The sequence below is a fragment of the Rhinoderma darwinii genome, chromosome 7 (assembly GCF_050947455.1).
Source record: "Rhinoderma darwinii isolate aRhiDar2 chromosome 7, aRhiDar2.hap1, whole genome shotgun sequence".
Lineage (NCBI taxonomy): Eukaryota > Metazoa > Chordata > Amphibia > Anura > Rhinodermatidae > Rhinoderma > Rhinoderma darwinii.
The window spans coordinates 28,011,988-28,030,351 of record NC_134693.1 but is presented as its reverse complement, the minus strand read 5'-3'; the positions used below and the strand labels follow the sequence as shown (position 1 = coordinate 28,030,351).

Sequence of the window (18,364 nt, the reverse complement as noted above, 5' to 3'; positions counted from 1 at the left end):
CTACGCCTAAGGAGTGGATATGGAGCTCTGTATCAGAAAACAAAGTTCTGGCCGCCAAAAATATATATTAAAAAATTGATCAGCACAGAATTTTGGACCTAAAAACTGACATCATGGTAAAAGGTGGTGATTCACTTTAACTCCGATCACAAGCTGCATGGAAGTGTCATCTCTAACCTCCAAAAACTAAATCAACCCCGTTCCTCAGATCATGGCAACTTTAGCGCCTTCATAAAGTGATGTCATTAACCAACTGGACAATGGTATCTGTAAATACTCCCTCTGCTTTGTGTTGTAATGTCTAGCAGTATTTTGCAGAGAAACTCATGACACAACTATGTTGTGTAAGGCTCTGTTCACAGTAGCGTCATTGCTTACATTATTAAAGGGGTTTTCCCATGAGGGACATTTATGACATATCCAAAGGATATGTCAAAAATGTCAGATAGATGCAGGTCCCACCTCTGGGACGCTCACCTATTTCTAGAACATGGTCGAGAGTTATTGAAACAGCGTAACTCACTGAACTACACTGTTTCTGTAACTCCCATAGCATGCGGTATTTCCGTCACTACTATTCAGATCTATGGGAGTTACGGAAACAGCGTAGTTCAGCGAGTTACGCGATTTCCGTAACTCTCGACCATGTAAGTGGCCGGGAGGCATCGTGAGCACAAAAAGCTAGAACGGGGTTTAGGGGGCCCCGTTCTAGAGATAGGTGAGGGTCCCAGAGGTGGGACACGCATTTATCTGACATTTATGACATATCCTGTGGATATGTCATAAATGTCCCTCATGGGAAAACCCCTTTAACAAAGTCATGACAGCTGTGACGGATGAATTATCAAATAGATCCTAATGAACCCTGCAAAAATCTCATTGTCTTCTAATGGGTCTGCCAGGTTTCCGCTTTAAAGGCTAGAATAGCGTTGTAGACAACAGAATTCTTAATGTCAGGGGCAATAGAAACCTGACAGATCAGAACCCAGCAATAGTGTGTACAGAACCTTATGTCACGTAGGCATGTTAATTAACCAACAGCGACCTAGTAATTATAGGCTATTTGTGATCGTGAAATAATGTGAAGCACTGTCCTCTGATATCAATATCAAATAATGGCATCTACATGAACAACATCAAGAAATTACGTATTTAAGGAAAGATTGTGGTTCATTGTCTGACTGAGGCCTCACTCACACAAGCGTGGCGTTTTTGCGCACGCAAAAACGCAGCGTTTTGTGTGCGCAAAAAACACTTAACAGCTCCGTGTGGCTGCAGCATATGATGAGCGGCTGCATGCTTTTCGCGCAGCCGCCATCATTATGACACTCCATTTGGATGTTTGTAAACAGAATAGCACGTGGTGCTTTTCTGTTTACATTCATCCTTTTGACAGCTGTTGCGCGAATCACGCAGTTCGCACGGAACTGCTTCCGTGCGGCATGCATGGTTTTCACGCACCCATTGACTTCAATGGGTGCATGATTCGCGCAAAACTCCGAAAGAACGGACATGTCGTGACTTTTTTTCAGTGGACTCACGCTGAGTAAAAATCACGCACATGTCCGCATGGCTCCATAGACTAATATAGGTCTGTGCGACGCGCGTGAAAAGCACACGCGTTGCACGGACGTGATTCCCGTTCGTCTGAATAAAGCCTAACACTACACTGACTACACTGGCATTAGGACTACATGACGTTTCGTGGCACAAAAGTGTTTCAAGTGCCAATGGTGATCCCTTTCCAAGTAATTTAAAGGGGAAATCGAGTAAAAATGATCTACTGATATGTCAAAATAGATCTCCTCCACTGCTTTCCAGAACAAATCTGCTCTATGGAGTGCTCAACCCACCTTCAGATTTGTAAGTGAAAATCGAACACAACCTGTTAAGCATAATCCCATGGAAACCAATTGTATAGCACATAGTACATAAGTCTATTAGCTGGGCCAACAGGTTCTGAACAATCTAAGGCCTCATGCACACGACTGTAGCCATGTGCACGGCCATGATTTTCGGGTCGGCCGGCAGCGGACCGTCAGCCACAAGCCGCCCGCAAATCGCGGGCCATGAACATGGACGCAGCCATTATTTTCAATGAGCCCGACCCGCAGAACACGGCCGTAATAAGACATGTCCGTTCTTTCTGCGGTGCGGGCTCCCGGGCCATGCACGGACCGCAAAAGCACGTTCGTGTGCATGAGGCCTAAATCCCTTTTATCCTGGAAATTATACTGTTATCATTATTATTATTTTTAATAATGTCTCCTTTTTTTTTCATCTTTTCCTCTACCCTCCCCCTGAATTTGACTTTGATATGCTAAGGCACTGTGTTCCCCTACATGACTGTGGGCCATACATTTTTCATTGTTGTTGTTCCTTTTTTTCTGTACATCCTGCACTTTTTCTCCTTCGAGAAGTTTATGGAAAATTTATAAAATACTGTAAAAAACAAAACAAAAAAACTAGCACAGGGAATCAAGAGGAGATGGGACTCTTTAAAGCAGGGAAAATGGGGACTTGTACCTGTTGTTTTTCCATCATGTCTATACCTGCCTCCCTCCGTTTCCATATCCCTTTTAGAGTAGAAGGGTGGTATGAAATTTGGCCCATTTTCACCACACTTGTTTGATAAAGTTTTGGTGCCAATGAAGAAGAGATGGCGTGCCAAGGATCCCACTACCTATTGGACTGGTGACCCACACTATACCAGCTGTAAGGGGCATATTTTTGGCACATATTGCATTCATGTACCGTCGTCATGCATGAAGTATCCTGTTATGGCCGGAAGAAGGGGAAGGGGATAAGTGAGCCCTAATCTACCCACCGCCCTGTCCCTGCCTACTTGCAACGACCCGCCCTAGGCGACGGGGTACAACTGGGCGGCGGTCCCTACGCTGACTAAGTGCAAGGGAATACAAACAGGGAACAAGCAAGGGAAGGGGCAGTAGCCCACGGAACACCGTGAGGAAACCAGAGTGGTCAATGAGCCAGTCAGAATCAGGATGTCACGAAGTATACGAATGCAGAGCAAGGAGCAGGAAGCAAGCCGGGGTCAGAGCGAAGCAGGATAAGCGGAAGCTGTAGCAAGGCTGAAGCAAGGCAGTAGCAGGCTGAAGCAAGGCTGTAGCAGGGCCAGGAAACCAGGAAGAATCACAAGCAATGAGGAAGAGAAAACGGCAGGTATAAATGGACAGGGGGCGGAGCTAACTCCGACTGACCAGGCCGCGATAGGCTCTCCCACTCCCGAGCCTGCCACCCTGATTGGTGGGAGCCGGAGTCAGTCTAAGAGGTCCGGCCTCAGGTGTCGATTGATTAATCCTGGGAGTATCCACAGAAGTAGTGCCTGGCAGATCCTTTACATATCCAGCAGCTGTTGGGAAAGGGGCGGACATACTATTGGTGCAACCTGTGCTGCTGCACAGAAGCCCAGTACGTAAGGGGCCCCACTGTCACCTTAAAGCTACCTTCTTCTGCCTATTATTTTGCATGTAAATGCCCGAGATGATGAATTTAATGGCTAAGAATTACTGATGGAATGTTAGAGAGATATAATGGAGTGATTTATAATGAAATATTGGAGAGCAAGGAGCCCATATACTGTTCTTGCACAGGGGCTCTCAGCTGTCTGTGTCCGCCACTGTGTCGGGAGACATGTAGTTAGTCAGTCAACATTTTGAGCCCCACCAAAATATTTGATTTAAGAAAGCCTCTTACCAATGGAACAGTCAACTCCCATGAAGCCTTCATCACAAACACATTTCCCATTAACACAACGGCCATTGGGACGACAGTCAACAGCACATTTTTTCTTTTTGCAGTCCACGCCGGTGTATCCCTCTGCACATTGACAGGTTCCATCAACACATTTCCCGAATTCACCGCAATCAACTGGGCATTTCTTCTTTCTGCATGCTGGGCCAGCGTATCCCTCCAAACACTGGCAAACTCCATCAACGCAGGTGCCAAATTTGCCACAGTCATAGGGGCACTTCTTTACGCTGCAGTCCTCACCCGTGAAGCCTTCTGCACATTGGCAGACACCGTTGATACATACCCCATTATCAGCACAGTTGCCAGGGCACTTCTTTATAGAACAGTCAGGTCCTTCCCAGCCCTCATCACACTGACAGTAACCTAATGTTGGGGAGTATTTTCCATTCCCATTACAGTTACCATAAGGTGCTGAAAAAGATGAATTGGAATATTAATGTCAATTCATTATGAAATCAGTTACACACATAATAATGAAGGACTGTTATCATTCCAATGCCATTTGGCCAAAAAGGGGATACTAAATAAAAGCATAGACTTTACGAAAGTTGGACCACCCATTAAACTCAAGCCTTAGCTTATTAGATGAAAATAGTCCAAACCCTGAAAGTTTGAGATATTGACTCCTCACAATGAGATGGTAGAAGTTTTATGGCTATAAGGTGTTAATGAGCGTACATCTACATAGCTGAAATAACTGAGCATGTTTAAGGATATGTACAGTTTTGTAACCCTTTCTTATTGCTCCAGTGCATCTAAAATTAAAAAGTCAAGCACCTTTCATATAGCCTTGATTTAATACATCCTACCATTTTGTGTATGCAGCTCCTATCGAGACTTATGTGTCTCCATGGTTACAGACTACAAATAAATCCTGTGTGTAGTCTGATCCTGCAGTCAAGCATTACTCCACTTCTACTGTCTGTAGGTTAGTAAGAAGAGTAAGCAGAGGAAGACGAGTCAGATGGAAGGGACTAACCAGAGGATCAAACTGTATACAGGCTTGTAATCTCTAATCATAAATACACAGAAGTCTGCATATGAGCTGTATACACAAAACGGTACAAGATTTTTTTTTATCAAGACTATTTGCAAAGTCACTCAATATTAGCCTTTTACATCTTATAAAAAAAATGGTTGCAAAAGTATACATACCGTTTCATTTTCTAAAGTAGTCTGTATTAAAATTTATTTCTGTGCTTTAATTTTAGGAACTCCAGCTGAGGGAAGGGGGGATTATCTTTTTATGAGTATCTTGTCCATGTACATGTCCCTATGGACAAAATTATAGGTCCATGAGAAAATAATGTCCATGATGACCATGCACAGGGACCAAACTATAGCAGACAGTATGAGTTTTTACGATCTGTTTAATAATCTTTATTTATGTAGAGTGATCCTTTTTAATGTTACTAACCCTCTGAGTTACTTACTACACTCCAAAAATTATATTTTATATCTCGGGGTGTATGTATGCAATCTTTTTTTGGGAGAAGTCATTGAAGACCTTTCATTATACAGTGACATTACTAGTCATTATTTGCAGCACTTTATTCATATTTTTTGCCTCCTTTGTATATTTTATGCTCATCTTATTGTACTAACTTAAACAACCCTTTTCCCTTTATTTTTTCACAAACTTTGCATCTAAAAATAAGTTATCATTATGCTCGCCCATTAGGAATATCATTGCTTTGAAATTCCAAAACTGCCAGCAGGTCAACTACGGTAACTGAGATAATCATGAGGCTGAAGGGGAATAAATATAGATAATTAACAAGTATTGCTAACACCTGTAATTTAAAAGGATCCCAGAATCCTTTGCATCAACATAATACCGCTGCAGGAGTCTCAATTAAAATAATGTTAAATTGCCTCAATTTAGAGCCTTAGAAGTAAAAAGAACTTTCATATTTGATCAAAAATGTTACTAGGACAAAAAAGTAAGTAAATTCAAAGCATCTTGAGTCTTTACTTTCCTCTCTAGAATGATGCGTTACATGAGATGATCACACTGGTTTATTTGTAAAATGTAAGGTTACAAAAACTGAGCAATTTTATGGAAGATAACACTGAATTTATCAGGTCTGTTAAGAATTTAATTTGAGTTTTAGAAATTTTTTACTTTATGGTGTCATTTTTTATTTTGACTATACAGTTATTTTTCCTCTTTGAGTGTAAGGCGCCATCTAGTGGACTGTTAGAATAGCAGGACATCTGTGTGGACTTTACCTCCCTTTAATCCACTGCTTTTATCACTGCAAGTAGCATCTGATATTAATTAGGCGGTAAAGTCAACTAACCCCGGGTCACCACTGAGATAATGATCAGGTCCTGGCTCCTCTACAGATTTTTCTCTTTTTTTTTTTCTTACCAACTCTACAGTAATAGTGGGTATTAATGAAAACCTGAAGTAAATTGGGATCTTGCCATCTCCAGTACTTGGTCTGACATGTTTGATTGCGGTTCTCGGCCGCAGAAGAATTTTATAAAGAGCAACAGTAGCAGATGAATCGTAGAAGAAACAAATTGCCGTCTCTTTCATTTTTCTTGGTTTTTTTCTGACTGATGTCAGAAGATTGCAAACACATACATTAACCCCTTCCCGACATTTGACGTATCCATACGCCAAAGTCGGGTAGGGGAAGTATGGAACGGGCTCACGGAGTGAACCCGCTCCATACGATGCCGATGTCGGCTTTCAATAGCGACCGCAGCATTTAAATCGTTAGAAAGGGAGGGGTGACCCCCTCTAACAGCTCATCGAGCCACCAACAAACGCAATCGCGGGTGAGCGATGGATGCTATGGCCGCCTGGGGGCCTAATGAAGGCCCCCAGGTCCGCCATCTTTGTGCACCTATTAAGCTGGTTGAAGTCCCCTAGTGGGACTAATAAAAAAAGTAAAAATTAGTTAAATAAAAATAATAAATAAATAAACATAATTGGTATCGCCGCGTCCGTAAAAGTCTGAACTATTACAATATATCATTATTTAACCCGCACGGTGAACGACGTAAAAAAAAAATTGTACACGCCAGAATCTCTATTTTTTGGTCACCTAATCTCCCACAAAAAATGAAATAAAAATTGATCAAACCGTCGCATGTACCCCAAAATGGTATCATTAAAAACTACAGCTTATCCCGCAAAATACCACTTAATCAACGGAAAAAAAAAAAGTTATGGCAATCGGAATTTGGCGACACAAAATAAATGTTCTTTTTTACACTTAGGTTTTTACTTGTAAAAGTAGTAAAATATAGAAAAATATATATATATTTGGTATCGCCGTAATCGTGTTGACCCACAGAATAAAGTTAACATGTTGTTTTAATTGCACACTGAATTCCGTAAAACCGGCGAGCAAAAAACCATGGAGGAATCGCTGTTTTTTTCATTTTCCACCCCACAAATAATTTTTTCCCGTTTCTTAGTACATTATATGGCAAAATAAATGATGCTACGAAAAACTACAACTCGTCCCGCAAAAATCAAACCCTTATAGGACTGTATCGATGGAAAAATAAAGAAGTTATGGCTTTTGGAAGGTGGGGAGGAAAAAACGAAAATGAAAATCTGAAAAAGAATAGGAAGTGGCGTTTGTACTATATGGCTGTGCACATGGAAATCCAGGGGGGTCACAATGTTGCACCCAGGGGAGGACCATTTGTAGTGTGGGGGAGCTGGAATACCGAGAGGAAACAGACAGACTCCATGTAGTTGCTGCCCAAAATCCAGACCAAGTGATGCAAGGAACAGTGCTGACCATTGAGATACCAGAAATGGCATTACTGTCATATAAAGGAAGAGAATGATCCAGCGCTGTCGTGCTTTTGTTTAAAAAGGAAGAAGTATTCCCACTTTTCACACTTCTTTGCCATGATTAAGAGCACGGTACGTGCTTGAAACGCGTAGGCCAGGGCAACAGCCCACTACCAACATACATCTTGAGACTGCATCTCCCTTCAATTTTAATCTTACTTCCCCAATAAAAGTGGGAATACTTCTTCCTTTTTAAACAAAAGCACGACTCAGCGCTGGATCATTCTCTTCCTTTCTCTATTACGTACCGCCAGCCGTAGCGGGGATCCGAGCGGAGAGTCCGGAGACGCATCAGACCGGTGAGCTGGAGGTTTCCTCCCTTTCTTTACCATTACTGTCAGATGTTATAATCTTATAATAGTCTCCAATCTGGCCTATAGCTGTTCATGGACATAAGATCTTTATTGGCGGATCCCATGTCTTTTGGGGTATCTCAACAGTGACTTGGGATTGGACAGGTTAGATAGATTTTATTCAGTCCAATCCTAATTTTTTTCACAAGATAAGCAGCCCCAGAGATATCTGGCAGCAGCTTATCTCCCTAACTCCATATAAAACATATATATGTTTAGTCTTGCTTATAGGGGTTATCCAGGGTTTTAAAATTGTTGGCCTATCCTTAGAATAGGTCATCAATATTAGATCGGTGTGGGTCGACTCCCAGCAACTCCGCTGATCAGCTGTGAGTACTTGCATACTCCATTATTTTTTTTACGGTGGTACAAGGTATTGAAGCATTGTTCCATTTAAGTACATAGCACAGTTCTGCAATACCCTGCACAGCTGCTACTGAGGTAACGGCATGTGCAAGTTAAAGCAAAAATCAAATCCATGTTAACAATGAAGAGGCTGTGGCGCTAGTACGAGCGTGGTGGCCCCTTTAAACAGCTGATTGGTGGGGCTGCCGAGAGTCGGATTAATATTGATGGCCTATCCTAAGGATAGGATATCAGTTTTAAAATCCCAGATAACCCCTTTAACAGTTATATACATATGGGGTCTCCGGGAAGCCAATTGTCATTTGGCTACCAGTTGTCTGTGGCCGGCTTTCCTCAATGAGTTAATTGATATATATACTACCTAGCAATATACATGGTATTTTAAATTCTTGCTGTAAAGTTAAAATAATAATTTTTCTATAGGATCAGCTAGTTGGTGAAATATCTGCATCCAAAGAAACTGTTACTTTGGATGCAGCTGTTTCATTAACAAGCTGATCCTACAGAAAATAATGGCATTGATGTGAACGCTACCCTAGCTCCTCTTTATTCATTAACATGGCGGGATGCCCCAATTGCAGAAGTGTGGTTTGTGGGAAAGGCAGTTTGGTGCTAACCTGTCCCGTTCAGATATATGTTCACTATGCTCGAGAACCACTGCAGGGGCCATGTACTGTTGTACAGACCCACAGTGCTGCTGATCCTGTGCCAGCTATAAACCCGACCCAACAACTATTATCAGAAGGGCAGCCATATTGAATTTGTTTAGGCTTTGCCCCTCCCCTCTATGTACACACCTGCATTACTATCTATAAACCCATTAAAGAAGAATTCCTACCCTGGAACCATCACTGTAGATATCGTTCTTGGCATTCGGCACACAAGTACTGATTGCAGGGGCATAGATATAGGGGGTGCACACTAACCATGGTGCCTAAGAGTGCCCAAAGGCCCACCAGTATTCTATATAGCTTATGGTAGTTGGGAGTCCTGTTACAGATTTTGCATTGGGGTCCAGGAGCTTCAAGGTATGCCTCTGGCAGGTTTACTACATACCTACTCATACCTACATACTATCATTATTAGTTAAAGGGGTTTCCCCATCAGGGACATTTATGGCATATCCACAGGATATGCCATAAATGTCAGATAGATGCGGGTCCCACCTCTGGGACCCGCACCAATCTCTGGAACGGGGGCCCCTAAACCCCATTCTACCTTTCTGTGTTCCCGCTGCCACTTGTGATTTCCGACCATGTTAGTAGAAAACAGCGTAACTCGCTGAGATGCGCTGTTTCCATAACTCCCATAGTAATGAATGGCAGTTACGGAAGCAGCGGAGCATGCGAGCTACGCTGTTTTCTACTTACATTCTCGGAAATCCCAAGCGGGAACAGAGAAAGGTAGAACGTGGTTTAGAGGGGCCCTAGAGATAGGTGCGGATCCCAGAGGTGGGACCCGCATCTATCTGACATTTATGGCATATCCTGTACATATGCCATAAATGTCCTTGAAGGGAAAACCCCTTTAAGACGACGCAAGAAATGCTTCCATTGCATGTATGTGATAAGACAACCTTAAAGGGTTTCTTCACATTTGGCTCATTCCATCCCCACAGACAAATGTATGCAGGATATCTTAAATGATACACTCTATACTGATCCATCTGTACCTATAGAGGACAGTATAGTGATGTGATAGGGCTTAACCCCTTATTTATTACGAGTCCTGTTGTCAGCTCATGACTGGGAAACACATACGTCCTTAGAAAGGGCCATAACATTGAACTGCAGAATACAATTATACTAATTTAACCAACTATCTGTTTGGAAATGTCGTAAAGATTAATCTGCCAAGACACTTTATGTAGAAATATATCATTAAAAATTAAAGAAGAGATTTAGGATTCATGTCAAGTTTTAATTATGAATCTTATAATTGGGATCTCAGTATTTATAGACATTGGTGGTGCAGATGGCACAATGACCAATGTCCTTGAAAGAAGCATATTCACAGTAAATATATGACATCCATAACCGAGCTGTCTCACCCGCCAATGTGATTCCAGAGTCCACTGTGGATATTTTCCATATTTGATTAACGGATGAATAAAAAGTGAATATTAACTATTAGTACTATTCAACGCCAGAAATTGTAAGGTCTGACTATGACGAATGATGGGGAGAGTAAAAATAGGTTCTATTCATACCTTAATCTGCAGTCCTGTGTCTCAGGCATTCATATGAAATATATACATTGGCGTAACTTATAGCTCCTGGGCCCTAATGAAAAATCTATAATACGGCCACCACCTACCATGTGCTGTTTATTATAGTGATATCTTCTTGTGTGGTAGAGGTGTCAATAGCTACGCCCCTGAATATATACTGAAACCCCTGAGACTACAAACTGTTATATATCACTTTGGTACTTACCTTCCCCAGATAGTCTAAAACATGATTTAATGGGGATGGTCTCCACAATTTTCTATATATTCATGTAATTTATAATATTTCCTGACTTGTGAAAAAATTCAAAAAATTAAAACAATGTGTAATCACTTAAATAATAATTGCTTAACTAAAAAAAAACATTTCTAGCGACACATTCCCTTTAAAGGGATTACCCACCTTTTTATACCATATCATTTTTAGGTCCAATAGATTTATGTCTTAATATATGTTTATCACGTCAGAGCTCGTTTCTTATGATACTGAGCTCAAAATCCCCTGCGTATACATTGAGTTAAGTGATAAAAATTCTGTCTGCCTTAAGCCACCACTAGGGGGAGCTTATTGAATATTGTTTTATTATTGAGTTCAATGACATTCAGATAAAATAACAAAAACAGAATGGTATCCAAAGGTGGCGATTCACTTTAAGATTTTCATGGCAGCTAACGTTTGTTTTTGTTTATGTCTGTTTTAATATTTCTATTTATTCAAGAATCGGTGATCAGGGTTGTCAACCGTCTGTAAATTTACGGACAGTCCGCAACAAACGGGTGTTTTTTTCGCCCGTCCATAGTGTTCGGCAGAAAAAAACTCAGTCCAGGACTTTTTTCACTCGACAGAATCCCTACCGAAAGGTTGTACTGCGCATGCACCATAATTTACATGCGCACTCGCGCAGTGCAAAAAGGAAGCAGGAATTCTCTCTACCTAATTGAGGTCGGATGGAGACCTGTCACCTGACCTCACATCATGATAGAACGAGACCAGTGGGGGACGTGGTAGGGGTGGAGTGAGTGACTCAGACTCGCCAATTACAGCCCCGCTTGCAGCATTCCCGCGCTAAGTGGGAAAAATACAAGCGGGGCTGTGATTGGTGAGTCCCACTCCCGTCCAAGCACAGGCAGCAGTCAGAAGTTCAGTGTGCACCTGGCGGTCCCTGACCCGCAACCAACACCGTGACCGTCTGACTGTCTCTCTCTGGCTCTGGCCGGCGGGAGACTACTAGAGTGAGTGCCCGACTGAATTTTACTAGTTGAAAAGTTTATACAACACTTTTAAAAAGTATTGAGTGGTACAGTCTCTGTAGTGGTTAGCACATTTGTGTTACATGTGAAAGGTCACCGGTTCAAAGCCAGGCAGAACTTTATTATTATTTTCTCAACTGTATTATATAATCATTTTTTAATTTGTGCCCGTACTCATGTTTACCATCCCACTCGTGTGATCACATAAAAAGGTGTTACTTATGCTCTTTATTATCATTTAGGGCCCATGCATACGACCGTAATTCTGATCCACAATTACGGATCTGTCATTGCGGATCAAAATACGGATCCATTCATTTCTATGGTCCACGGACACCTACCCATATTTACGGGTAAGTATCCGAGTCGTAGAAATGACCCGCAAAAAATAGGACATGTCCTATTGTTTTAATTTGAGGACCATGCTCCTATACTTTATAATGGGTGCACAGCCCACAAATACAGATGACAGTCTGTGGCCGTCCATGCCTGTAATCACGGGCTGTGCACGCGGCTACGGCCGTATGCATGAGGGAGGCCTTACACTTGATTTTGTAATGGGTCTGTAAAAATTTTGGTCTGTCCGTGATTTTTAGCTCAGTTGCCCAGAAATGACTGAAGTGGAGGTTGGCAACCCTGTTGGTCATGAAGTCTTTACCGATTCTTACAGGACCCTTCGGTGGCGCACACAAGATAAGTAGTTTGGAATTTGGAAAATGCTGCCAAATATGGTATCAAGACTGCCCGAGGAAAATGCAATAAGTTGAATCTCTATTCAACAGTCATGAATATAAAAACCCAAAATAGTGTTCGGTCCTCTTCCCATGTACACCAAGCATTGATGAGTTCATCAAACTGTTACCATAAGGGCCTGTACACATCAGCACTGGCTTCCGTTTAGGACGTCCGTTCATCGATTCTGTCAGAGGAACAGATGAACGGAGAGCCAAAAGGAAAACATTGCTTCCGTTTGCATCACCATTGATTTCAATGGTATTTTTTTTATTTAGTTGGTTTCAGTTTGCTAGGTTTCCATTTTTTTCACAGAAAAAATAGCGTAGTCGGCAGAACTATTGCTTCTGTGAAAAAAACGGAAACAGAGCAGAACGTAGGCAAACGGAAAACAACTGAAACCAAAAAAATAGCCATTAAAATCAATGGCTGATGTGAACAGGTGCAAAGTCACAACGCATCTGTCTTGGGGGGGGGGGTCAATACTAGACTGGGGTAGGGAGATGATCAGAACCTCTGCACTATTTTTCAATATTGAAGACAGGGATGAGAATAGTCCACATTACCATCAGAAACTGATGTTATTTACCTGCAGCTCCACAGCATCCCTCATACTGCTCCTTCATGTCCCTCATCCCTAGTTCTAATGCTTGCAGCCTGGCAAGGAGGTCATCTATAAGGGCATTCCTTTCGCAGTCTGAAGAAGGGCTCTGGAGTCGAAGTTGGTGCCTGAACACCAGCTTGTTATCATCTGATTCCACAGTCTGGAGCTGTTCATTGTCTTCCCCCGGCACACTGTAGATATGGGTGATAGTGAGCGCCTTCTCGCCACTACAGTTCTTGCTTTCTGAAAGTTTGATGGCAGCTGCAGAGGTCAGAAGATCATAGGGACAGCAGAGAAGGAGCCCAGCAAGAACTTTCCAGAAAGTTGAGTGGTCCATTGTGAGTCCCCACCAAGAGCACTGCATGTATTGGGAAACACAAATGAATGCATGAATGTTACTGCAGTAGATTGTATTCCTGTCATTTAAAGCAACTCTCCAGGCTCTCCTGTACTATGGCTCATTTCCCTCAGTTTATGTGTAGCAATTATCTGCTACTTATCTTTTTTTTCACTGGTGGTTTATTGGTCTGTAGTTTATAATCATTCTGCACTGGCTGTAATAGAAATCAATCAGCTCTCCATGCACTGACATCCTGGTGAGCCTGTAATAGACTTGTGTTTATACACAGCAGCCAGTCTAAAGAGGCAGAACTGCAGCATGAACCAATCATGAGACAGGAGGTGTGTCTCAGACTACCTCAGACTCCCACGAGCCATTGTAGCTATGCGGTAGTCACAGATCACTGCTCTGTATTAATGGAGCCAGAAAGCAGCCAAACAGCAAGCACGGGCGGAAATAAATAGCAGGTCTGCTTCATCTATAGGTACTGACCTTCATATAATTTTTAAGCTCACAATTGGACAGTCGCTTTAAGGGAAACTATGAAGTTCATTTTAAGAATTAGAAATTAGATTGCAAACAAGAATTCAAAATTCTATAGATACTGGGGTAATAATATAGCACCTCTGTTACAGTTCCACATGTGGCCAAAATAATAGTTATACATAGTATTAATATTGTATAGGGTAGAAATCGCATTGTGCATAATGAATCCTAGCAACAGTAATACCCATGCAGTCTCAAACAATGCCCTAGCAAGTCATTCCCTCCTTGTAACTCAGACTTCGTGCCAAAATTGCTGTTCATGCCCCCTCCAATTGCCCAGTACAAGCGTTAATTTTAATATTGTTCCTCCATCATAGCGGTTATTAGGGTTGAGCTGGGCCAGCAGTGGATAAGTGGATCTGTCCAACGGTGTCCATAGTGTTACCCTGCAATAATGGCCACAGCGAGACTTGTATAACCATCATGGAGGAATATGTGTGGGGATCATTTGACCATTTACATACATTAGAGCTCAGCTAAACTGTTAAGGGTGTGTATGTTGCCAAACTTGCTGATGGTTTCCAATAACAACCTGCATAGACGTGAAAGCGGCTCTAGACTATAATCCATTAAACTTTTCTATGTAGATTATATCTACAGCTCAGAGCTGCTGCCCTTTATTCTCAAGATCGTTGAGGGTCCCAGATGTCAAACACCCATCACTTTATAAGATGGGAATAACCCTTAAAGGTGCAAGGATATTTAAGAGAATGGGGGAAAGTTACCACCGTTTCTAAGCCAGTTTTCTGGCTTAGAAATGTTGCAAACAGCCTAAAAGTCGCCAAAAATTGCGGCTTTTTGGCTGTTCCCTGCTCATGCCACTTAAAAACAGTGGGTGGGGCTTAGTGGAAAGGGCATGGCCACTTGTGGCCCAACCCATTTAATATAATTTATCCCAGAAACTGCTGTCAATTATAGCGGAAATCTATGCCAGCTCTTGGCTGGTGTAGATTTATTTTAGTGTTGCACGGACAGCCAAAGATGGCGTGTGCCTCTTAATAAATTTGTTGCATCTCACTCCAGCTTGATTTTAATTAAGACTGGCGCACTCCTAATACATTTTCCCCTGTGTGTACCTTTGTAAACAAAAAAAAGTCATAGAGACATATTAGAATATAGTATTGTGGCATAATAGTGGCACTTGGGACCCCCTCTGATTACTGGGGAAAAGGGGCTGCAGTGCTATTCAGACTGCCATCCACCATCTCCCTCTCTCAGGAGAGACACTTTTGGGGCATAGACTAGAAACAGGACGACAAGGTCCTTCCTGAGTAAAACAGGAGAGGCTGATAGGATCTGAAGATGCACAATGAGCCCCTTTATGGTGAAGTTCCATCTTTGATTAACAAAAATAGATATGTTTTTATATTTAGATTTAGCATCTCTATAACATGCCTTCATTGTTTTTTGACGTTTTTGTTTATTTTCAGTTTATCTTTTAGCTTTTGGCCCCGTGCACACGACCGTAGATTTTGTCTGTAATTACGGACCGTAATTCCGGTCCGTAATTATGGACCCATTCATTTCTATGGCCGACGGACACATTCCCGTATATTTACAGGTGACTGTATTTGCGGGTGACTGTCCGAGATTACATGATTACGGGCATGGTCGTGTGCATGGGGCCTTAGTTGGAAACCATCAGCAAGCATCTAAGTTGCTGTTGACAGATCTAATGATGGCTTATATATATGCAGAATATTTAATTGGGTATTCATCTGATATCAGGATTGTAGAGGCGTTAAAGTGTTCATGGGTCATATAAACCCACAGACGATTCCCAGTAAAACACCATTATGCACTCAAATTACTAAAGAGAGACTCCACCAATAGTGAGTGCAGATCTGGAGTATAATAGAAGATGCAACCCAGGATCAGTACAGAATAAGTAACGTAATGTATTTACAAAGTGACTCCACCCAGGGCCAGCCCTAGGATAGATTGCGCACTGTGCGAACTGATCTTTCGGCGCCCCAACCCATCATTAAAAAAAATGCTCCATAAAAAAATTATAACGCCCCTTTAGTGCCCCCATACAGTATAATAATAGTATTTAATAATATAATATATTACAACCCCTTCAAGGACACAGTATTTTGTCCTCTAATTGTGCCCACAGTATTATGCCAACTGTAGTACCCCTACACAGTATAATGTCCGCTTAGTGGCCCCCACACAATATAGTGCCCCCCCTGTAGATTTTGCCATACAGCCTCCCTGTAGACAGTGCCATAATCCTCCACCTCCTTTTTGTAGATCGTGCCATACAGCCCCCCCACCTCCCCCTTGTAGACAGTGCCATACAGTCCCCCACCTCCCCCTTGTAGACAGTGCCATACAGTTTCCCACCTCCCCCTTGTAGACAGTGCCATACAGTCCCCCACCTCCCCCTTGTAGACAGTGCCATACAGTCCCCCACCTCCCCCTTGTAGATCATGCCATACAGTCCCCGCACCTCTCCCTTGTAGACAGTGCCCCCAAAAAAAACAAACATTGTACTCACCTAGGCCCCGTTCCCATGACGAACTGAGCTGCTCCATGACGGGATCCTGTAGCCTAGTACAGAGTTTCTCAACCTTTTCGGACTCGAGGCAGCACTGGTAAAAACCAAAATTCCTCAGGGCCCCCCTACCAAAAAGTGTTTTGAGAAAGACAGAAAACGGCTAAGAACAAGCACTACACTCGTAGGGCATGTTCACACACATTTTTTGTAAGGCAAAAAAAATCAGCCTCAAAACTGCTTCAGCAACTGACAGCGCTGTGTGACCTTTTTTTGTGTTTTTTCTTAAGCTGTCGAAGCGAATGCAAAAGACGCAGGGAAAAAAGCTCCAAACGGGCGCCGCAGGTATTTTCTGCCTCCTATTAATTTCAATTGGAGGTCAGAGGTGGAAACCACTTGAAGACCATCAGCCCCCCACTCACAGTAAAATGACCATCAGGCCCCCACTCACAGTAAAATGACCATCAGCCCACCACTCACAGTAAAATGACCATCAGCCCCCCACTCACAGTAAAATGACCATCAGCCCACCACTCACAGTAAAATGACCATCAGCCCCCCACTCACAGATTCCCCCTGTAGGTAGCGCCACACAGCCCCTTGTAGGTAGCGCCACAAAGCCCCCTTGTAGGTAGCGCCACACAGCCCCTTGTGGGTAGCGCCACACAGCCCCCTTGTGGGTAGCGCCACACAGCCCCCTTGGGGGTAGCACCACACAGCCCCTTGTAGGTAGCACCACACAGCCCCCTTGTGGGTAGCGCCAGAGAGCCCCCTTGTAGGTAGCGCCAGACCGCCCCCTTATAGGTAGCGCCACACAGCCCCCTTGTAGATAGCGGCACACAGCCCCCTGGTAGATAGCGCCACACAGCCCCCTTGTAGATAGCGCCACACAGCCCCCTGTAGAGTGCGCCACACAGCCCCCTGTAGGGAGTGCCGCACAACCCCCTGTAGGGAGTACCGCACAGCCCCCTGGTAGGAAGTGCCACACAGCCCACAGCCCCCTGGTAGGGAGTGCCACAAAGCCCCCTGGTTGGTAGTGCCCCACAGCCCCCTGGTTGATAGTGTCCCACAGCCCCCTGGTTGGTAGTGCTACACAGCCCACTGGTTGGTAGTACACGACAGCCCCCTGGTTGTTAGTGCCCCAAAGCCCCCTGGTTGGTAGTGCCACACAGCCCACAGACCCCTGGTTGGTAGTGCCACACAGCCCACAGCCCCCTGGTTGGTAGTGCCACACAGCAGACAGCCCCCTGGTTGGTAGAGCCCCACAGCCCCCTGGTTGTTAGCGCCACAAAGCCCACAGCCCCAAAGGTTGGTAGTGCCACACAGCTCACAGCCCCATGGTAGGTAGAGCAAGGACTACGAAATGACCCTGATAGCTGGCGGGCAATAGACATTCAAAAAAGGACAACTGTACAGGAGTACACAAAATACCCAGCTTTCCCAGCTATCAAATAAGTGTGTGGAAATAAACTAAGATATAACTTTTATTTAGTCTGAGTAAAGGATCAATCATTTTAGCTAGATTAAATAAAAGTTATATCTTAGTTTATTTCCACACTTTTTTTGATACCCGGGAAAGCTGGGTATTTTGTGTGCTCCTGCACAGTTGTCCTTTTTTGTTGGTAGTGCCACGCAGCCCACAGCCCCCCTGTAGATAGCACCCCCCCCCCCTTCCAGTATAGATAGCGCCACTGTAGCCCCCTGAAGGAGCGGAATCCCAGTGTGGCCGGGGATTCCGCTCCTGGAGCGCTGCTTGATGCCTCTGCCCATATATTGACAGTGACATCAGGGAAAACTCCTGAGGCGGAATCCCCGTCCACAGCGTTGCAGACGCTATGACCATCGATT

The 18,364-nt window shown here is 43.4% G+C and overlaps 1 protein-coding gene across 1 annotated transcript in view; it reads right to left on the bottom strand.

Annotated features, from left to right (window-relative positions):
- TNN (tenascin N) overlaps positions 1-18,364 on the bottom strand; it is a 48,885-nt gene that overhangs the window by 26,895 nt on the left and 3,626 nt on the right. The window contains exons 2-3 of the mRNA XM_075832153.1: positions 13,116-13,488; positions 3,718-4,185 (exon numbers count right to left, since the gene is read on the bottom strand). Of these exons, the coding sequence (XP_075688268.1) occupies positions 3,718-4,185; positions 13,116-13,467 (820 nt within the window). The 5' untranslated portion in view covers positions 13,468-13,488. The remainder of the gene's footprint in view (positions 1-3,717; positions 4,186-13,115; positions 13,489-18,364) is intronic.